A 22,110-nucleotide genomic window follows, 5' to 3' on the forward strand; every position below is an offset into this window, starting at 1 on the left:
AGTACTATCTTTTACTAGTAAAATACTCAAAAGAAATAAAATCTTATAAATCAGAAATGACTTGAGAGTTAGCTTCAGACAACACCTGAATTGGATATGAAAATAGATCTTTTCACTTGCACTTTTCATTTTTAGCTCTTACACTACACCCACTTGAAGCTAATTATAATTTTTGCTGTTTCAATTTATCTTTGAATCTGTGGCATGTGATGGTGTTGTCATGAAACACAGAAAAGGGGGCAGGTACCTGCAAGCTGACTCATATCACTGACACTGTGAAGGCAAAAAAGAAATTACTGAAAAGGTGGGTTCTGACCTACCTAAACTGTCACTGCTACAAAAGACAATGAATGAAAATTATGAGTAGAGGGATAAAATCTAAGAAGAATCTTTCAAAAAAAAAAAAAAAAACTGCTGTCCATGAATACTTTACATTAACTTTATATCATTGTCAGAAAGTTCCTGGTAAGCTTTACATGTGAAGAGGCCAAAACTGTATTGTCATTAAACATCTGTGTCATTCCACAATAGAATTTCATGCCTAAATCATTCATTGACTTTTTAAAAAATTGTATATTTGGTTGAAAACATTTGGTTTAACTCTAAAACTCTGGATCTGTTCCTTTGATAATATTAAATTTAAAGACAGAATTGTCAAATATAATCTGATATTGCTTTAAATTTTTTCTTTTGGTTTATTCATTCTTATTTGTATGAGTGTTTTTGCCTGCATGCATGTAAACACATGACGTAAGTACACCATGGCACCCAGAGAGGGTACCAATACCTCTGGATGCAACTGTAGTTACTGTGGGTTGTTAGCCACCATGTGGGTGGTGCTGGGAACCAAACCTGGGTCCTCTGCTAGAGTAGAGGATGTTCTGAACTTCTGAGCCATCTTTCCAGCCCCTGATGTTGCTTTTTAATAAATGGTAAAATACTATTAAGTTGATGTTTCTTCCCTTTTCTGCATATCATTCCTAAGCAGTGTAATTATTCCTTTAATTCATATTTTATTTTGTTTTTTTTTTCTTTTTTCTTTTTTGGTATTTTTGAGACCGGGTTTCCCTGTAGCCCCAGCTGGCTTGGAACTCAGCATGTACACCAGGTTGACCTTGAACTCACAGAGACCCACCTGCCTCTGCCCCCCATCCTCCAGTGCTGGGATTAAAGGTGTGTACTACTATGCCTGGCTAATTCATATTTTAAACAGAGATATAACTTTGAGAAAACATGGAATCTAACATTCTAATGAATAGAATTTCAAAAATATAGAATTTACATGTGTATTAATGGAGAAAAACTCACTTAAATGAAAAAAAAATAGAATTACTTTAAAATATGAAATAGTTGAGTTGGTAAAATGCTTGCTATGCAAACATGAGGACCTGGGTTCAAATTCCCAGGACCCACAGAAAAGCAGGGTATAGCAGTGTGCATCTTTACCCCAGTGCTGGTGGGTGGTAGAGAGAGGAGGATTCCTGAAGCTTATTGGCCATGCCTTATGGCCGAATCAAGGAGCTCCAGGCTCATAAAAGAATCTGAAAAATCTGACAAAGATACTTGGTGTGAACCTCAGATCTCCACACCCATGCACATGCACGTGTACAGACACATGCACACAAACACAGCACATCATCTTTCACGTATGTAAGCACACCATCACTAACATGAATCGCACACACATGTACACACACACACACACACACAGGCCCATATATGATCAAACTAATAACTTCTATATAGTTATGTAACTATCCAAAGGTGTACACAATCTTCTGATTTTCCAGCTTTTGTTTCTCACTTTATAAGGGGTCATTAACATTTTAATACGTTATTAAATATTGTTTATATAAAAACATCTAAAAATCAGTTTATATTTTATGAGTTAGTAACAAATCTTCAAAAAATAATGGGTTTTTATTAAATGAGCATTTTTAAAAGTAAGAACATATTTCAGTAAACATTGGTGAAATAACTACGGTCCTACAGACAAACAAACAGGCTGCTCTAAGTCTTTACATCACACCTTACACAAACACTAAGTCATGATGGGTAATAAACCTAAATAAGAGTAAAACTAGAAAATAATTTGAAGAAAACATAGGATAAAAAAAATCTTTACTTTCAATTAGGCAGCAATTTATTGGAGTGGATGAAAGAGATGAAACATTAGAACGAAAAAAATAACGGACGAATTGAATTTCATCAAAATTAAAACCGCCGTTTGGAAGACACTGTTCATAAAATGACTGCAAACCACACACTTGGCCAAAACAATGAAAAACAGATCATGTAAGGCACATTTCTCATGTAAAGTAAATAACTGAAAATAATTAAATAATAAGTACCCCCCACACACACACACTAATGAGCAAAATATTTAAGACTTTTCACAGGACAAACAAGATAACAAGAGATTATGACATAAAGGGATGTGTAATATATTTGTTGTCAGGGAAACGAAAGCCAGGACCAAAATGCTACCCCTTATTCCCCCTAGGCTACATAAATCTGAAGGAAAGATAACAAGTGAGGGAAGAGTTTGCACAAGTGGACTGTTGCATAGCCGTGTTGGTAGTATAACATAGCAAGCTACTGTGGAAAAGAGACTGACCAATTTTATTAAAGTAAATATATGTTACCCAGCAATCAAACTTTTAAAGACTTACCTAAAAGAGATGGCTTTGGGACACAATCCTGTAATCCCTAATCTCCAGTGGATAAGCCAGGAGAACTTTGAGTTAGAGCACAGCCTGGGCTACAAACTGAGGTTCTTTCTCAAACAAACAAACAAACCTTACAAATATTGACCATTAAAAATGCAAGATTACACAAATACCTATATGTAAATATTCAGAGCATTTTTTTTCAGAGTAACAAAAATCTGAAGACAACTAAAAGTCTATCAGCTGGTGAATGAATAAATAAAAAGGAATAAGTTGTCGGGCGTGGTGGCGCACGCCTTTAATCCCAGCACTTGGGAGGTAGAAGCAGGCGGATCTTTGTGAGTTCGAGGCCAGTCTGGTCTACATTGTGAGTTCCAGGACAGCCGGGGCTACAAGGAGACCCTGTCTCAAAACGACAAAAAAAAAAAAAAAAAAGGAATAAGTTATTGAGCTACATCCCAACTTACATGAATCTCCCAAACCATCCCACTAATTCAAAGATCTCAGGCTCAAAGGACTGCATTTTACAGGATTTCATCCATATAAATATCTAGAACAACTAAAAGTGTATAAAGTCAGAAAACAGTTGCTGCCAGATTCTAGGGGTATAGAGGGAATTGACTGCAAATGGAAGAAGGGAACTTGTAAAGGTTCTGATGATGTTCTGCATCTTGGCTATCAACCTCTACATGAAAATGAATGAATTTTGACTACAGTGTATTGTATTTTATTTAGTCACCTTGACTTACCCAAACCAAAATGCACACGCAAAAAAAATCTAACTCTTTTCTAAGTTATTACAAAGCATATTCATTATCTTAACAGCTATAACCTGAGGATGATAGTTTTTATTTTACTTTACTATCTTGAGAAATATATAGTATTTTATCTCATGGATTGAATATAAATTATTTAAAATCCTTTCAATGTTTTACAATTATAAAACAAGCTCTAGTGCTGTTTCATTCAATAGAGTCAAAGATGTCACGAACATAAAAATTTGAAGCTTTTGCTACATATTGACAAATGTCCCCAGAAAGGTTATTCTAGCATTCATGTGATTGAAAGTGACAATTTTCACTTTTAGATAGATTAATGTACATTATTTAAACAATGTATATCATTTCTTTCATAACTGATAATATGAGTATTTTCCAAATAATGATTTACCATTTAGCAGTGTTTCCATTTTAAGTATTCAGTTCATATTATTTGCCCCATCCCACTGCATTTCGTCTTTAGATTATTTATTGATATATAAACTGTTTTACTAAAGAAAAAAAGTTTTAGGGGAGTGATGACACAGGTAGGAAGGGGTAAGAGAGGATAAGTGTAATACAATGCATTATATACATGTATGAAGTGGTCAGAGAACAAATTTAGTCAATGGAAACAAAGTTTTCATTTAATATTTTCATTTCAATGTTTTTGAAATATATTTATTTTTTATATTTGAATAAAAGAAAATGTCCCATATAGTACACGTATCTTTGGATCACTTTAAAGAGATAGTTTTCTTTTTTGTAGCAATATAATAGTTTCACAAATTCTTTGAGGATTTCATACATGCATGGGTCATATTTACTCCCTTCTGCTCCCGCCATTTCTTCTCAGATCCACCGCCACGTGTCTACTCCCTTTCAATTTCATGCTTTCTTTTTTGTCTTTTTTTCTTACAACCCATGAAGTACATTTGGTGTTGCCCATTTACATATGGGTGCGGGCTCATCCACTGGATCCTGTTGGTTAACCTACAAGGGGCTAGATACATCATCAAAAAAATAACTCCCCTTAGAAGCCATCAACTGTCAGTAGCTCCTCAGGAGTGGAGACTTGTGAGCCCCTCCCCACTCCACGGTGGGCTGTTGACTGGTTTGATCTTGTGGAGGTTTTGTGCAGGGAGCCATTGCTTCTGGGAGTTCATGAGTACAGTGGTCCATCATGTCCAGAAGACACTGTTTTACTTCTGTTCTCCCTGACATCTGACTCTGGTTAGGGAGATAATATCCCCAAGGGTGAACCTATAAATATTATTTTGTTAAATAGACATCATTGCAAAATACCCTCTAAATTTGTATTTTTAAAATATTTTAGATATGGCCGGGCATGGTGGCACATGCCTTTAATCCCAGCACTCGGGAGGCAGAGGCGGGCGGATCTCTGTGAGTTCAAGGCCAACCTGGTCTACATAGTGAGTTCCAGGACAGCTGGGGCTACAGGGAGACCCTGTCTCAAAAAGACCACAAAAAACAATTTTTTTAGTTAATTATTTTTATTTTATGCGTATGAGTGTATTGCCTACATGTATGTAAGTGCACCCATGTCCTGCAGTGCCAGAAAAGGGCATTGGATTTCCTGAAACTAGAGTTACAGTAAATTGTTAGCAGCCATGTGGGTGCTGGGAACTGATCCCAGGTCAATGACTGAGCCAGCTTTCCAGACCCTAAATTCATATTTTTATACCCATAGATTAGTGTAGCTTTCAGACGTCACCTAAGAAGCTTTTTTTTGTGTAGGCGACAGTGGCTAACACAGGAACTCACAACGGGTCAAACTGCAGCGAATAACATAGTTCATTCTATACCTTCCCTAGAAGATGCGGGGACCAATTTGGAGGAAGGAGCAAAAAACATCAAGAGGTTTTTTGTTTTGTTTTTTTTCCTTTTTCAAAAATTACCAAATTACCACTAATAAATTCACTGTGGTGGTACATTACAGTAATCCCAGCACTTGGAAAATAGAGGCTGGAGCAATAGGATTTCAGGGCCATCCTCTGCTACATACAAATTTCAGGTCAGCCTGGAATACATGAGACTGTATGGCAAAAAACAAACAAACCTACCACTGATAATGTGAATGAAAAATAAAATATTTGGCTCACGGATAAGTGGTTAAATAATTGGGCAATATTGACTGCTTCAGTGCTCCTGTATCTCTTTTAAACTCTGGTGAAACTGTTAAACGCCTAACTCCAGCCCAGATGGGCATTAAACTTATTTCAGGTTGTGTGTTAAGCATAATGACAAAGTTTGCTAGGAAAGTACTATCTGATGTTTTCTTCATCTTCATCTCTGAATATGAGCGAATCAGGAATTGGGGACACTGAGGAATGAGATGGGAGGAGGTTTCATTGCTGGAGCAGTTTCTGCTATGGAAGCACCTAGACTGACATCCTTAGCTGTGGAGTCAGTAGCTTTGTGAAAGGTGAAGCACACAAAGAGGATGGCCAATGAATGGGGATTCCTGAGCATTTAGGCTAGCTGGCATCCAAACACACTGGGAGGGATTAGCTTTGACTAAAAGGAAGCTCATACCTATTGGAAGTTACTGAGAAGGGTGGAGCATGAATAAATGCACTTGTAAATGGCACCGGAATCCCTGCCCTGTGGCTCCTATTATTTTTAAACAATGGGACAAGGATGTTTGCAGTAAATTGGGGTTCAGGCAGATGGCAAATGATTTGTTTGGAAACTCTTATCAGGAAATTAAATTTTAAATTTTACTTTTGAAACATTAAATCCTTGAGAACATATTGCATTTAAAAATGCGTTAGGTATTTGTTTCAGGCCAGTGGATCATATATAATAGATGTTTCAGACAATTTTAACAATGTCTGCTATTATATTTATAGTCTCTGTCCTATTGTACTCTGATGCCTCTTATGATTTGAGTCCACGGTATTAATAAAACTGTAATAATGAAAATAAATTACCCAAAAGACTGCCTCCACATTTATTTTAGGAAATCAACCTTGAAGTCATGCAACTTGGAAAGAAAATATTTATTAATGAATCACTTAAATATTCCTAATCACCCCTTCCTGTAGGAAGACTATGATATGCCATTGCCAAAGAGTACGTTTTTATATAGCACAAAATGAAATTTTATTTAATTTGCACTGACTTATGAAAAGGAAGAGTAGTTTTTTTATTAAAAGCAACTCAGGCTTTCCAATTTTAGCTGTTCATTGCGTTTTCCCTTTGTTTGGTACCCCCACCCCATTGCAGAAATTGATCTTCTATTTTTTGCTTCCCATTGTAGTTCTGAGATTCTTTGAATTGGCTCATAAGATAAAACCACTTACTAAAGTGTTATTTCTGAGAAGCACCATTATGAGTCTCAACAATTTCTAAATAAATCTATATGCAAACCATGGAATTTTCAGTTTCACAGTTTATTTGAAAGCTCATAAACACCAGTTAGAATGGAATATTGGGGGCTGGAGAGATAGCTCAGTGGTTATGTAAGAGTGAAACCACGGAGGACAAGTCACGGCCTTTGGGTTGCAGTGGAATATTGGGGGCTGGAGAGATAGCTCAGTGGTTAAGAGCTCTGACTGCCCTTGCAGATGATCCAGGTTTGAATCCCAACATCCACATGGCACCTAGCAACCATCTGTAACTCCATTTCCGGGGATCCATCGCCCTCTTCTGGTATCCACGGGTACTGCACAGCACAACGGGGTGCACTTACATGGCATATTGGTCAAGAAACCTAAGCTCTGTGTTGAGTTCGCCTCCTTGGTGAGAATGTATACATAGTCTTACGTATGATGTTATGTATACATAGTCTTACGTATGATGTTATTATAAAGTAGGGGTGATTAACAGTGGGCACCAAATAAATATTGAAAGTATCTGTGGGGCTGGGGAGATACCTCAGTTGATAAAATGCTTGAGGACCTGGGTTTGAACTGCAGAACCCATGCAAAGAATCTGGGCATGATGCCTTGTATTTATAATCCCAACACTGGGAAGGCGGAGACAGACAGATTGCTTCCTGCTTTTATAGAGGACTGGACTGTGCATCCCTGTGCCCACATCAAGTGGTTCACGAATGCCTTTAAGTCCAGTTCTGGGGGATCTGAAGCCCTCTTGTAGCTTCCGAAGGCATCTGCACACACATGCACATACACTCACATATACATGCTCATGTATATATAAATTTTTTTTTGCCAATTAAGTCTTAAAAACCAAGATATGGTTCTTGAGGAACCATATCTGAGATTGGCGTAACACTGCATACACATAGGCACACACACACACACACACACACACACACACACACAATTTAAGGTATCTACATTTGCTGTATTATGTAGCAGAGCTATTTTTGACTCAGAGTGTAAGAATGCAGCCCTGGACCAGTGGTTCAGGAGCCCTCCCTTCCAAAGCCAAAGGATTCCCCAATTGAGAGATTTCATATAAGCAGCTGCATTAGCAAAAGACTGCGTTCTTTCCTCGTAAGGCTCTGCCATTGCTGGGCTTAGCCAACCTAGAATCTGTTTCTGTTTGCTCTAACGCCGTAACATTCTCCCGAGTCCTGAACCTGCAGCATATTGTCCCTTAAACTTAACAGTAATGTTTTTTTTTTTCCATTCATCAGGGAGTTTCAGCAAAATCTAGCCTAAATATTGCTCTCTCAAAAGTTGGATGATAAGTTTTATTTGGCTACATTCATAGAATGTAGAAAATAAACAAACCAACAAAAACAGAAAAAAGTCTGAGAACAAACAACCATCTTTACTAAAGTGGATAACATGGTCATAAGGAAAGAATTGGCTTGAGGGATAAAATGTCTCAGCAGCCTGCTGGAAAACAGGTCTAAATGTAAATGTTAATGAAAAGGGTTATTAGCTCAGGAAAGTTATTTTAATGCCTTCTAAATATTAAATATGAGAAATAGTTTGAGAACGGTAAGTTTATTCTGACTGAGATTGAGCAGCCTGAATTTTTAGTGAAAATATCTGAGGATGCAGCCACACCAAGTGGTCTAAAACCTTTGACCTGCTAACCTCCTCCTGCCCTTAGCATGGGTGTAATCTAAGGTGTTGGCCAGTAAGACAAGAAAGCAAATACATGGCTGCAGTGAAAAAGTGGGTGAAGGGTCTGCTGACATGGTTCATTGGGTAAAGCACTTGCTACACAAGCTTGATGACCTGCGTTCAGTCCCTGGAATACTCATGAAGGTGGAAGAGAACCAGCTCCACAGACTTGTCCTTTGACCTCTACATGTGCACCATGGCTTCTGACCCACACATGATTCATGCACAGGCACACACACACACACACACACACACACACACACGCAAACCAACAAAAGTTTGGTGAAGATGATATCATGGACGTGGGAGAGCAGGGAGGGCTATAGCTGTTGCAGAGAACTCAGGTTGTACTGGAAGGGAGGATTAATCTCAGAGTAGACCAGGTCTACAACAAAACCCAGGGGTATGTGATACCAAAGGGCAAGCCTTGGATAGGGCATCCAGAATCAAGATAAAGTATTTTGGAGGCAAGAGTATATAAATACAGGCAGTCTGGACCCAAGAAAGGATAACAAGAAATGGGAAGCTGATATCTTTCTAGAGAAAGCAAATGAATGATTGATTCCTCAAATGTTTATCAACCAGATAGGAATCATCCTGAGAAGCTCAGAGCCTATGTCTGAGAATGGAATACTTCTGACACTTGGATGTGAGGGCAGAAAGGACTTTATTACAGAAGAGCCACAGCTGCAGCATCTAATTATAGATTAATTTTGAATGCAGTCCAGTTCAACAGCAACAAGACAGTGGGCGTTCTAATAGTATTTAGTGTAGCATTCGGAAGTCAGAAGGTGAGTGTCGTTATGCATCTAAGTATCAGTGTGGAAAATTAAGCAGCAAAGAAAGAATAGTCTCCCAAATCACAGAAGTTTACATAATATTAGAGTAGAGGAGCCGGGCATGGTGGCCCGAGCCTTTAATCCCAGCACTTGGGAGGCAGAGGCAGGCGGATCTCTGTGAGTGCAAGGCCAGCCTGGTCTACATAGTGAGTTCCAGGACAGCTGGGAATACAGGGAGACCCTGTCTCAAAAAGCCAAAAAAAAAAAAAAAAATTAGAGGATAGAGTTGACAGACATCATGAGAAAGTCCATTTCTGTCTCACTTCCTGTGCCTAAATGATCTTGTTCAATATGTGTAGCTTTTGTTTCAGGAGAAATATAAAGGAAAAGTTTAGAGGAAATATTCAGGATAATTAAGAACAGAATAAGTGAATTAGTAATTTCTCAGCACTTTCATTTTTCATCCTTGCTATTTTTAGCAGTTTATTCTACTACACCTCTAGTTTTATTTTTAGAGAAAGCATTTATTTCCTGTCATAGATATTAAGTTAGATTCCATAAGCAGTGAGGAAATTTGTTTTATCTTGTGGTAATTTTTTGCTAGTTTGAACCAAAGTATCCAAGTGCAGATTTCATGCAGAAGGTATGGTCACAGTCACTAAGAAGAATCCAATGACTATTCCCCCAAACATGGAAGATTATTTTAGGGGCTAGAGAATGCCTCAGCAGTTAAGAGCACTGGCTGCTCTTGCAGAGGACGTAGGTTCGATTCCCAGCACCCACATGGCAGGTAACAACCATCCATAACTCCAGTTTCAGGGGATCCAATGCCCTCTTCTGACCTCTGAAGGCATTGCATGATATGGGTGCACCTACTTACATGCAGACAATATACTCATACACACAAAATAAAAATAATAAATAAAATACTTTTAATGAGACAGGATCTAATTATGTAGCCCAGGCTGGCTTTGAACACTCTGTCCTCTGTCCTTAGCCTCCCAAATGCTGGGATTACTGGTGTCTACTATATTATCTGAACCAATCTACTGTTGATATAAGACACTGATCAGTCGGTAGGTTTGTGGCTGAAGTTACTGGGCACACTCCTGTTACAAACAGTTTGAAGATAGTCTTCACAAAGCCATTTCAACACTTCCTCTCAAAGTCCCTTCCTTCAGACCCTTTCCGTCTAGTATCTCACTTTTACAAAGGCCAGAAATTGGTTTGGCTTCTTTTGTATTGGAGAATAGGAAGAATGGCAGCAGTTTGTAACTTGGCCTTGGAGATTGGAATTTCTTTGTCCAAGGCAAGATCCTTATAACAAGTTCAAGAGTGAGAAAAGAAGGATGAGGAGGTGTCTTGCTGTGATTTTGGAAGCAGTATCTTAAGACATTAGGCCGTGGACCTTTGAGAACAAGCCTGAGATCACTTCTTGTAGTGTGGAACCCAAGTCATGGTGTGTGAAGACTCATTAAAACTTGGTGTCTGCTATAAAACAGAAACAAACACTGACCCCAGCAATGGTAAGATTCCAGGTTTATATTGTCTAAATAAAAAGTTTATTGAAACATATAATCATTTTAATCTACTCTGCTCTTGTGATTTAATTTACCAACAAATGGATAAGTATGTAAAGTATTACATAATTTAGTGCTCATTGAGTTGCTTATTAAATCTAGTGTGTGTATAGCTAGTCAAAGTGTTGTTAGGTGATCATAGAGGATTTTTTTAAGTGATGCTCACATATTAGTGGAAGATACAAGAAAGGTATAAAGAAATGAGTAATTGTATGTATTTCCCATGCTATATAATGCTTAGCTAAAATTTCATGAGACATAATAAATATCCCAGAATGAAAAGCTAATTGTTGCTAAGATAGAGAACATTGCATTGAATTCCCATATCTCAAATATTTTAATTCTGCATCAAAAATGACTATGGATCTACCAGAAAGAGAGTCTTAACCTAAATTCTTATCAAAAAGAAAAAAGGTCAAAGTGCTTCTCACCAACGGAAAGTCATTAAGAGAAGAAAAAAAAAAAAAAAAAAAGTCATGACAAAAAAATTAGAGGCCACAGCGTGCCCCAAAAGGTCAGTGTCATACTTACATGTAACTTCCAAAGTAAATGTACTTCTCTAAAGAGCTTCTAATTAATGTTTAGTTACCTTGGAGGTGCATATTTGCATAGATATTGACATCATTAATAAAAGTAACTGAACTGCAACCCTGCACTGGCCATTTTCTGAAATTTCATTCTTGAAATCATATAAGACACTATCAGATATGATTTCAAATTAAATGAACATTCTCTTACTCCTTTTTCTTAAAAGGAGAGAGAGAGAGAGAGAGAGAGAGAGAGAGAGAGACAAAGAAATATCCCTCAAGGAAAAAAATCTCTCTCCTAGCAACTCTTACTTAAATGTTCATATAGCCTTGGGTTGGGGAAGGGCGTGGTCTTATGAACTCCTCTTCCTAACAGCCATTAACTACAGGCTTTCATGAGCCCTCTGTCTTGGTACTCAGTAACTGTCCGTAAATCCTTGGAGATGGGGTGGGCCTCTTACCTCCTCTGTGATGGAAAGTTAATGAGTAATAAGCCCAGTCTTGTGCAGATCTTATTCAGTTAACCATAGCTACTGAGGCAGACATCATATCATACCTGGAGGACAAAATTCCTTCTATAAGTTTACCCCCTTCTCCACTTACAGTCTTTCCTCCTTCTCTCTTACTAAATTCCCTGAGTCTTGGAGAGGGTGATAGAGATGCCCCATTCAATGCATTCAATGCATTTATGTGTTGGGGGAAGAAGTGGGCATGCATGTGACCCACCATATGTGGAAGTCTGGTGTCTGTCCTTCCCTTCAAGCTTTTTGAGACCTGGTGTCTTTGTTGTACAATGCTGGTTAACTAGGCTAGCTGCCTGTGAACTTCTGGGAAGCCTCCTGTCTCTGCCTCCCATCTTACCTGGATTTACATAAATTCTGGAGATGAAACTAGGTCCCCATGTTTGTGCAGCAAGCACTTTACTGCTGAGTCATCTCCCCAGTCTGGGAAATTTGTTTCAGAGTGAGATTGTAATGCAGTTACACCAAAAGTACTCTTGTATCAGAGGGTCAAATTTACACAAAATATTTATAATGACTTGCTGTGGGAAGAGACAGGAAAAGTTCTTTGTGTGCTTAATCTGACAGCTTATTAAAGGAAACACTTCAGGTGAGGCAGGTACTTACTATAAGTTTCTTTCTAAATGTGCTCGGAGGTATAACCAGCCTTAGCATTGGTCTGCCTACTGTTTAGAAAATGTCCCCCAGTCACTTTGTTGTTCAGCTTGAGCAGAGTCTCTTTCTGCTGTGTCTCTTTCTGCTTCATGGTTCATGCCATCATCTTTGTACTGCGGTTCATACTGACATTTGTACTGTAGTTCACGCTGACATTTGTGTTATGGTTGCCTTCAGTCTGAAAATCTAGATGGCCTGTCTGCATCACTAATTTTGTTTCTTACCATGTTCTTTCACCTCCTAACCTAAAAGAAAACATACAAACAAATACAGAGGTGCGGCATGGTGGCTGTCATTTATAATCCCAGGACGTGGGAAGTGAGGCAGGAGGAGGATAGACGGCAAAAGTTCAAGCCAACCTGGGCTACATAGTGAGACCCTGTTAATGAAGGAAGAAAGAGAGGAAGGATGGAAGGAGAGATGGAGAAAGAGAAAACAGAATCAATATTGCTTTTTTAAAATTTTTTCTGTTTTTGTTTCACACTTATTTATTTGTGTGTGTGTGTGCGTGTGTGTGTGTGTGTGTATGTGTGTGTGTGTGTGTGTGTGTGTGTGTGTAGGCACTGCATCACTGCATGACATGGGTCCACTTACATATATGTGGGCATAACACTCATACACATAAAATAAAAGGAAATTTAAAAAATTATTTAGATAATTTGCTTTAACTTAAGGTTTTTATTTATTTATTTATTTATTTTTTATTCATTGGCAATTTCATACATACATTTAGCGGATCTCTGGTCATTTTCTAGCCCCACTGCCTTCTCTCATCCCCCTCCCTTTCTTGAATCAGGAAATGAATTCAGACCTACAAAAGCTAGGAGTGGAACATCAGATTAGACAGTGGTTAATGTATGTGGCATGAATACGTTCAGTATATCCTGTAAATGTAATCAAGCAATAGTGACTGATGAAACTGTTTCATTGAGTATTAAATCCAGCTACCCAAGTTAATTTTCTTTGAAAAGTAATAGAGGGGCATTTAGAATTAAATAATTCATAGTGGTTTTAGGATTATAGTCCATGTGAATGCTAAGTAATTTTATATCATTATGTTTTTCAATAAAAAAACTGGCTTAGTTTAATGATAATCTGTTACACACAAGGCACACTTTTGGATATTCCTTATGTATTAAATTCTCAAGACAAATTCCTCATGAAGAAGAATCCTTTATAAAGATTAAGTCAAGGCAACTCAGAACTAACACTTATCATGTCTAAAGTTACATAATGTGTGGTTTTGAAAACAGCCCAGAGAGATTATTGAAAGTAATATAAAATCACATGTTATACATTAGCATGTATAATTAAAAGAGCTTCATGATTTTTCTGTTTTGAACAAGAAAGTGATTTTTTTCTTTACAAATTTTGACTTTGAGAAATCAATGATGACTGTTTTATCTGTAAGCCTAATTCCACCATGCTAGCCTTATGAGTTCTCACATTTGTGCTCTGTCACGAATATAGAATCATAAAGCTGGGAGTGGTGGTGCACACGTTTAATCCTTGTACTTGGGAGACAGAGGCCAGCCTGGTCTCTATAGCAAGTTCCAAGTCAGCCAGGGCTACAGGGAGACCCTGTCTAGAAAAGACAAATAAATAAGTAAATAAATAATAAATAAACAAAAATGCATTTCAGGGAGAAGTTGAATTAGACTGTTCAGTTCCAAATTTTAATATTTACTTAGCATATCTACATTTGTAGAATGAGCTGGATTTGCTTATAAGTTAAGCAAACAGGAAATTAGAAACTTAAGAAGAAGTAAATAGATCACATGAACTTTATAGAGAAGATACTACCTCTGTTAAAAACAACAACAACAAAACAAAAACAAAAAAATCAAGTGGCACATGGTGGTTCACACCTATAATCCTAGCAGTCAAGAGGCCGAAGCTGGAGGATTTTCAGAAATTCAAGGCCAGCCTGGGCTGCACAGTGAGTTCCAGGCTAGCTTGGGTTTCAGAGTGAGAACCTGTCTCAAAGAAAAAAAAAAATTTTTTTTTGTGTGTGAAAGTCATTTTATTGAGGGCTCAAAAAAATTTTAAAAATAAAATACAATTATTAGAAAATTTATACGGAGAAGAGACTGCACAGCATTACTTCCTGAACTTGGCTTTTATCCTCAGGAATGACTTTCTCTTTCGTAATTTCTCACTACTCACTATTGAAACCCTCAGACTGGCCTCAGAGAGACTTTGAAAAGACAGACTATTGAACTGATCTTTTCAGAGTCAACCCTTATATTAATTATTTCAGTAAAAGTCTCCAAAGACTCAGGGAATGCAGGTGGGAAATACAGAGGAAGTGACAAGCATCTTGATTGCCTAGTTTACGGAACAGTTTCTGCCATCTTTATTTTGGAAGCGCCTAGGGTTTGGCTGCTTGCCAGAGTCTCTGCTTATCTCCAGCTGACTGAGTCTGTCTTGTTTCTCCCTTGCCTTGCAGGAGCATTTTCAGATGTGTCTGTGCTCCCAGAAATCCAGGCAGCGAAGAGGGAGGCCCAGAAGGAAACTGGTATTTCCTCTCCTTCCTGCTTTGGTCTCCTTTTCTAAGTCCTGTTTTCCCCCAAAAGGCCTCTTGGATGATTGACAGCAGAACTATGGACCCATTCAGAGGAGTTTTCTGTGTCTTGTGTCTTACAAAAGCTGTCTCTAATCTTGTAAACAGATTGTGTAAAACAAACAGCACAAACATGAGAAACAGAGTTTCAGGAACAGTTTTGCTTCATACAATACATTGAAACCACTCCTTTTGGTCAGAAATATTTAATTTGTACCACCTGACCTCTTTATCTATAAAATATGAAGTGAGATATCTGTATTATTAAAACTGGCTGTAGGAGAAAAAGGATTAAAATGGAGTTAATAATTTAATCAAGCATTTTAATATGGTAAATATGGTCATCATGATGATAAAAAGCATCTTCATTCAGAACTGGCTCATCATCTAAAACTAATATTTTAACTTATTAGTTCTAATTTTAAATTTATGCATATCACTGGGGACAGGTATGAAGTATATACATGATGCATAACTATGGCATGATTCTATTAGTTTCTTTTTTATACAAAGTATAAATTTCATAATTTGATGCAAGTGTGACATGCTTCTACTGTGTATACTAAAACATTTCTAAATCATATTGGCTTAGGGTAGTTATATACAATGTATTAAAAACTAATTTATGATTAATGTTTGATTAAGCAGTAGGGAAATATGATTAAACATAATAATGTCACTATCCAATTCAAAGCCATATTAATTTATCTCCAAATCACTCTGGTATTTATTGGTGGTGATCCTGTTGAATACTGGCAGCCAGTGAACTGAATTCAGCAATCAGTGAATAAAATCAATCAGTAAAATGTTCCTTTTGAATAAGTTCATACTTATCAAATAGAAAATTCAGATTCGCAGCTTTTCTGGATTAACAAAAATACTGAGTAGAATTGGTCTTGCCAAATTTTTTATGTTCTCAAGTCTGTTTCTCACAATGCTTTCCTGGCCTTGGTAAGCTCTTGGTAGTTAATGATCAAGACATCAACCATTCACTACAACTTACACTCCAGCTCTAGACTGAACGTGTGACTGCATCACAGTAAAACAGCTGGAGCCCATTTCCCCCAGTCTTGCGCAGTGACTCTGTGCTCTGGTCTTCAAGGCCTTCTAATTCTGCCCCACCTATGTTGTACCTTATTTTCTGTAATCTTTCAATAGATACCAATATTTAAGTAGGGCTGCTTGTTAACAGTGAAGAGCATGTACTTTTACAGATCTCAAATTTCTGATGTTTCTAACTCTCCCTCAAATTCCTTATGTGTTCATGTATGTATTCAACCCCCTCCCCTTTTTAGGTTCCTCTTAATATTTGATTGTTACTTATATCTCCTCCTAAGCAGCGGAGGTCATAGTGATTCTTCTCCCTATTGGGATAGAATAACACCAACTCTCAAATCTATGACTATGTACTAATTCATTTTAAAATTATGTGTGATCAAAAATTATTCAAAGTACAGGATATCTAAATCTTGTTTACTTTGAATCCCAAATCCCCTTGGCACAATTCCTAAAACCTATTAGTCAGTAAATGATTGTTTATTGAATGATAAAATTTTCTTCTTTGTTCCAATATACATTATGCAACCAACATCTTCTGAGACACAGATGTTAAAAATTAATTTTTTTTTCACTAAGTACATGATGAGTATGTTTAAAATATTGATCTGAGGAGGTATGGAATTATTCTGAACATGAGAACATTTTCTATAATCAAATACTTGACCTTCCTTTTTAATCACTTTCTCCCATAATTAACATGCTGTGGTTTGGTTCTTACTGCTGAAAACAGCTCACAAAGAACTCTGGAATACCTGTGGTATATCTTTATGAACATTTTAATGGTATCATGTACAAAATCTAAGAAAAGCTGTTCCTTCCGAGCTACAAGTGGTGTTAAATTTTATGTTAAAATGATTAAATGCGAGGCTTAACTGGGGAAATCGCAGCTCACAGAAATCTTTAAAAGTGTCACAAGAAATTTTTAGTTTTACAGCTTATTGACATTGATTATTGCTCATTGTTACTAAATGAATGATGTGCATACATTTAGAAAGTGTAGCGTTTAATATATGGCCTGGGGAGATGTAGTTTAGTGGTAAAACACTTGTTTAGTATGTGCAAGGCCTTGAGTTTCATGCCAGACACTGCAAAATAAACTTTAAGGCAATAATAAATAAAGTATGTGTTGGCAGCTTCTTTTATGATCCATGAGAGTCTGCTGCGTTTTGTCTTTGTGGGATCACTAACCCAGCTGCCCTGCAGTTTTAGCTTCCCAACTCTGACCTGCTCCTCACTTTTTTATTCTTCTCAAAGCTCACATCTGGGTGTAGCCTAATTAGTGGAGGAAGGCTTTGCTCCTAGGCATGCCTCTAATGTTCCTCTAAATTTTCAGCGTCTCAGAGAGAACAGTAAATTGCAGAATAGGAGGCGTTGCCAAAGTGGCTCAATGTATATGTTCATGAAGTTAAAGATTTCATTTTCTCCTTCAGATTTATTTTTTTCCTTTAATATTTTAAATGTATCACCACAAATTTCAGAAGAGATTTACAATACAATGGCATCTTCGTTTTTCCCCTAGAGGGAGTCTTAATTGTTTTAAAAGATAGAAACAATTGCATTCTATAAATGTATTCATTGAAATGTGCATAAATACAGTTATTCTGTAACGACATCAGCAATCACTGTTGAGCTAACTTGTACATGACCTTTATTCAGAGCAGGAGCAGTGATTTAATGTTGGCACTTTAAATCTCTCAATAACTTATTGCAATGGAACAGTATCCCACAATAAATAGTCCTTAAACTGATGCTCTCCAAGCACTTTGGAAACATCCAAAACATTTTATTGGACTTGGTTCTCTCCATGTCTTATATTTATTTTATTAAAAGGGTACCAAGAGCAATGAGGCAATTCTGAGCTTGTGGCACAACAATAGCTTAGCCTTTTCCATATATATCAGTCTCCTTGTTTAGGCTAGATTGGGTTTTCATGTATCTGTTTCCATGTGACCACTTACATATTAAGCCTTCACCTAATTTTTTTTAAAATTATTTCCTTCTTTTTTCACCTCCCTTTTTTCCAAAGTCATTGAGAATATCTAACTAGATAGTCAAAGGATAAAAATGGCAGGAGGGAGGGAGGGAGGGAGGGAAGGAGAGAGAGAAGGAAGGAAGGAAAGAAGGAAGGAAGGAAAGAAAGAAGGAAGGAAAGTGGGCAGGGTATTCATTATTTTTTAAAATGGATGTCAAATTTTCATTGGAAATATTTATTTTATTATTTAGTTGAATCTGAGAAATAAGTTCAGTAGAGCTGGTGGTGGTGGTGCACGTTTGCAATTCCAGTATTATGAAGGCAGAGTTAGAAAGACTGCAAGTTCTAGGCCAACTTGGACTACAGAGTGACTTCCTGTCACCAAAAGAAAAAAAAAAAAGAAGAATGAAAAAGCATATAAATATTTTTTCAGGGTTACTTTGAAACATACCAAAGACTGAGTGACCAAAAGCAATAGAAATCCATTGTTTCCCAGTGTTGGAAGCCAGAAGTCAGAAATGAAGGCATCACCAGCACCTTGCTCCTGTGAGGGTACTAGAAAGAGGACTGTTCCATATCACTTTTCTAGCTTCTGTTACTCTCGCCTGACCCTTGACCTGTAGATGCATCTCTCCAACCATCTGCCTTTACAAGATACTCTTGCTGTGAACAGGCACAGCATCTTCTCCTTGTATATGTTGCCTCTGTGGCTAAATGTCCCCTTTTTATACATATAATGGAGTAGGACACACTCTAGTAATCTCATTTTAACTTGATTAGTCTACAAAGACTTTAATTCCAAGTAATATTATATTCTGAGTTACTGTGGCTTAGAATTTCAACATGTTTTCTTTAGGGATCATAATAAGGCCCATAGCAACAGATAAGAAAGGAAGGCAAAGCCCCAAATACTTAATCTCAATAAACACTGCAGAAAAGTGAGAAAACACAATCCTGTTATTCCACTAAATGGGAAAGGAGTCAGGAGAATGTATTTATAAACTCCTACTAGTCATGGTGGAGGGAATATTAATTCCCTTATTTCATAACTGTTCTGTACTTCAGGCAAAACAGGCTTCAGTGGTTAGAAAACTGTCAGAACAAAGATAGTCAGAGTGGTGGGATTTGGAGATTTTGGCCTGAGCTGAATTTAAAAGAAGGAAATGTGGAAAGGACACAAACAGTGTCTATAACAATGACTGAAACTGTAAGAAAGCATTTAACCCAGCTGTGCTAAATTCATGCAAAGCTGGGTTAAATACCTATAACTGAATGGGTAGAGGATGGAGAGATGGCTTCGAATTAAGAGCAGTTTCTGCCCTTGCAGAGGACCTGAGTTCATTTCCCAGTACCCACATCTGGTGGCTCATAACCACCTGTAATACTAGTTCCAGGAGATCGAACACCCTCTTATGTCCTCCACAGGCACCCATACACATATGTGTGTGGTGTTCATTACTCTATCAACATCATAATAAGCCAAACAAATAGACTGATTCAAATTAAGTTTTTAAGGGTAGGCTTGAACTTAGAGGACACTAGCTCCCCTAGCTGTCTATTAGAACCATCTGTCTCCCAGAATTGTGCTAATGGATATCATTTGTCCTCTCAACATGTACAGATGGAGTTGCCTATAACCCTGGAGCCAATGGAACTGACTCTGGAGCCCTGTTTCTACCACTGTCCCTGCCCCACCCTCCCACCCCAGTCAGGCTACACCCATTATTTACTCAAAATAGTTTCTCCAGCTTCATTGGGAATGTACAATTTCAAGTTAGGCTCCACCTTTAATCTTCACAGATAACCTGGTCTTTTCATCCCTAGTTCACCTTCATCTCAACCTCTACTGCTTCCAGTGGGTGGGTGTACTGTTAATTCTCAAGCATACCTACATTCATTCATTTTGGGGGGTGGAGTACCAAACTGAAGTTGCCAAGGAGATAATGTCCCGGTCATCAGACCCAAGCACAGTTCTGCTGGGGTTAAAGTCATTAGTCCTGAAATGGCCAAACTGACTCCCATTTTATTCTAGCTGACTTTTGCTTATCCTGTGTTTCTGCCCAGCTTCCTCCTATACCCCCCCCACCTCACCCCCACCTGCTAGCTGTCACCCAGTCAGGCAGAACTGCCCCACAAAGGCTACACTCACAGTTTCAGGAAAACATTGTTTCTATAAAACTGGGAAATGTACAGCCAGGTATAATGTTCTCCCCCAGCTGCACCTATAGCACCAGCATCCATTGTTTCTGCAATTCTGAGAAACTTGTTTTTTCTAACCTAAATGTAGAAACATTTGTTAGCTGAAAACTTCTTTGTTAACTTATGTGCTCTTGGTTTGGTGTTACCATGGTTATTGGCTTTGCCCCTAGCATGATGTAGCTGTAGATTTAGGTTTTATAAACACCACTCTACTTCTCTTTGGGGTCAGGAATTATTCTGGGCATGAGCTCTCTCTGGATTGCCAGCTAATTAAAAAGGACTCTTAATTTGACCATCTCTGTGTGGCATAACATTCCAGATGTCCGTTAATAAAAGTCATCCCTACATGTGCGTGCACACACACACACACACACACACACACACACACACAAATAAAACGAAAATGAATCTTAACAAAATGAAAAGAAAACCAAGAGCAGGAGCTACCAGAGTGGGACTTTGAACATGTCTGAGGGAACTGATCTATGTGGTCATCAAGCGAGAAGCTGACCAGGGAAGCAATAAAGCCCAGCAGCTATATAAAATGGGAAGCAATCAAGTGTGGCAGACCATAGAAGGGGCCTTGCAATTTTGGACAAGTCATGTTGTAGAAACAGATGCTCATCTGGGCTTTCCTTGGATCTAGGTGAGAGTCCACATTTTTATGTGATTTTAATGACTTGGCCACTGCTTAAAATTAAAATCAGGATCAGTTTCCCAGGGTTTCCATAAGAAAAATACTAAAGACCAGAATCTTATTTTCCCAGAGTTCTGATTACCTCTGTAGAGACACTGTTTCCAAATGGGATCACATTCCAAGGTTCAGACTCCAACATATGAAGTTTTGAGAAGACACAAGTTAGCTCATGCCTCTGCCCTCTGGTCAATTGAAATTCATTTCTTTTCGGGACAGAAAGTACATTCATCCCATTCCTAATCCTTTTCAGCACCAATACTAAGCCCTAGACCTCATCTAAATAACATGTAAACCATGTATAGCTAGAGTACAATCCTTCCTGAAGCAAAATTCCTCTTCTATGGTTCTGTCCCTCCATTAAAGTAATTTAATCTCAGTGGAATTCATCTGGTAAATTTACATCCTGAATTTCTTTCCAGTCCTTGAACTGCCCTAGGTCTTCCCCTTTGCACAGGCTTGTCTGCTTTCTCAGTATGCTCTTCATTCTATTAGCTTGCTATTTTTCATCTGTCAACAAAATACCTGCCTGGTATTTTCTCTCATGTTAAATTTTCATGGTCCCTTTCTCTTGCTTGATCCTTTCAAGGACAATGTAAATCCCTGTGATGGCACAAACTATACTCTGTTTCAAGCAGCCTGTTAAATATTCTCCAGTCTCCAGATAGGAAATTAGAACAAGGGCTCCATCATACTTAAATTGTCACAACTGTAGTTCTAGAATAATCCTAGACACACAGGAAGAAGTTAGCAAGTCATTAATATCATGAGAGGTGGGGCAAGGGGAGAGATGGAGAGATGACAAGAAAGAAGGGAAAAAGAAGAAAGGATAGGAAGGGACAAGAGAGAAGTGAAGACGGGAAAGGAAGGGGAAGGGAGGAGAGGGAAGTGGGGCGAGAAGAAAGAAAAACAAAGGAAGTCTGCCAGGGATGAGTGAAGGGAAGAAATAAGGGACCAAGGGAGAAAGATAGACAGGGAAGGAAGGAGGGAAGGGAGGGAGGGAGGGAGGGAAGAAGGAAGGAAGGAGGGAAGGAAGGAAGGAAGTAAGGAAGGAAGGAAGGGAGGGAGG

At 38.0% G+C, this 22,110-nt stretch overlaps 1 protein-coding gene across 35 annotated transcripts in view; it reads left to right on the plus strand.

Annotated features, from left to right (window-relative positions):
• The window catches only part of Rims1 (regulating synaptic membrane exocytosis 1), a 486,359-nt gene that overhangs the window by 149,997 nt on the left and 314,252 nt on the right, over nucleotides 1–22,110 (plus strand). For 31 of the 35 annotated variants that reach the window (XM_008856314.3, XM_029557777.1, XM_017795156.2 and 28 more), the window contains one exon: nucleotides 15,004–15,072. The exons of the other annotated variants lie outside the window; for them this stretch is intronic. In XM_008856314.3, the coding sequence (XP_008854536.1) occupies nucleotides 15,004–15,072 (69 nt within the window). The remainder of the gene's footprint in view (nucleotides 1–15,003; nucleotides 15,073–22,110) is intronic. 35 annotated transcript variants of the gene reach the window in all.

This window comes from Nannospalax galili, unplaced genomic scaffold (assembly GCF_000622305.1).
Source record: "Nannospalax galili isolate Female #2095 unplaced genomic scaffold, S.galili_v1.0 scaffold206, whole genome shotgun sequence".
In the NCBI taxonomy this organism is placed as follows: domain Eukaryota; kingdom Metazoa; phylum Chordata; class Mammalia; order Rodentia; family Spalacidae; genus Nannospalax; species Nannospalax galili.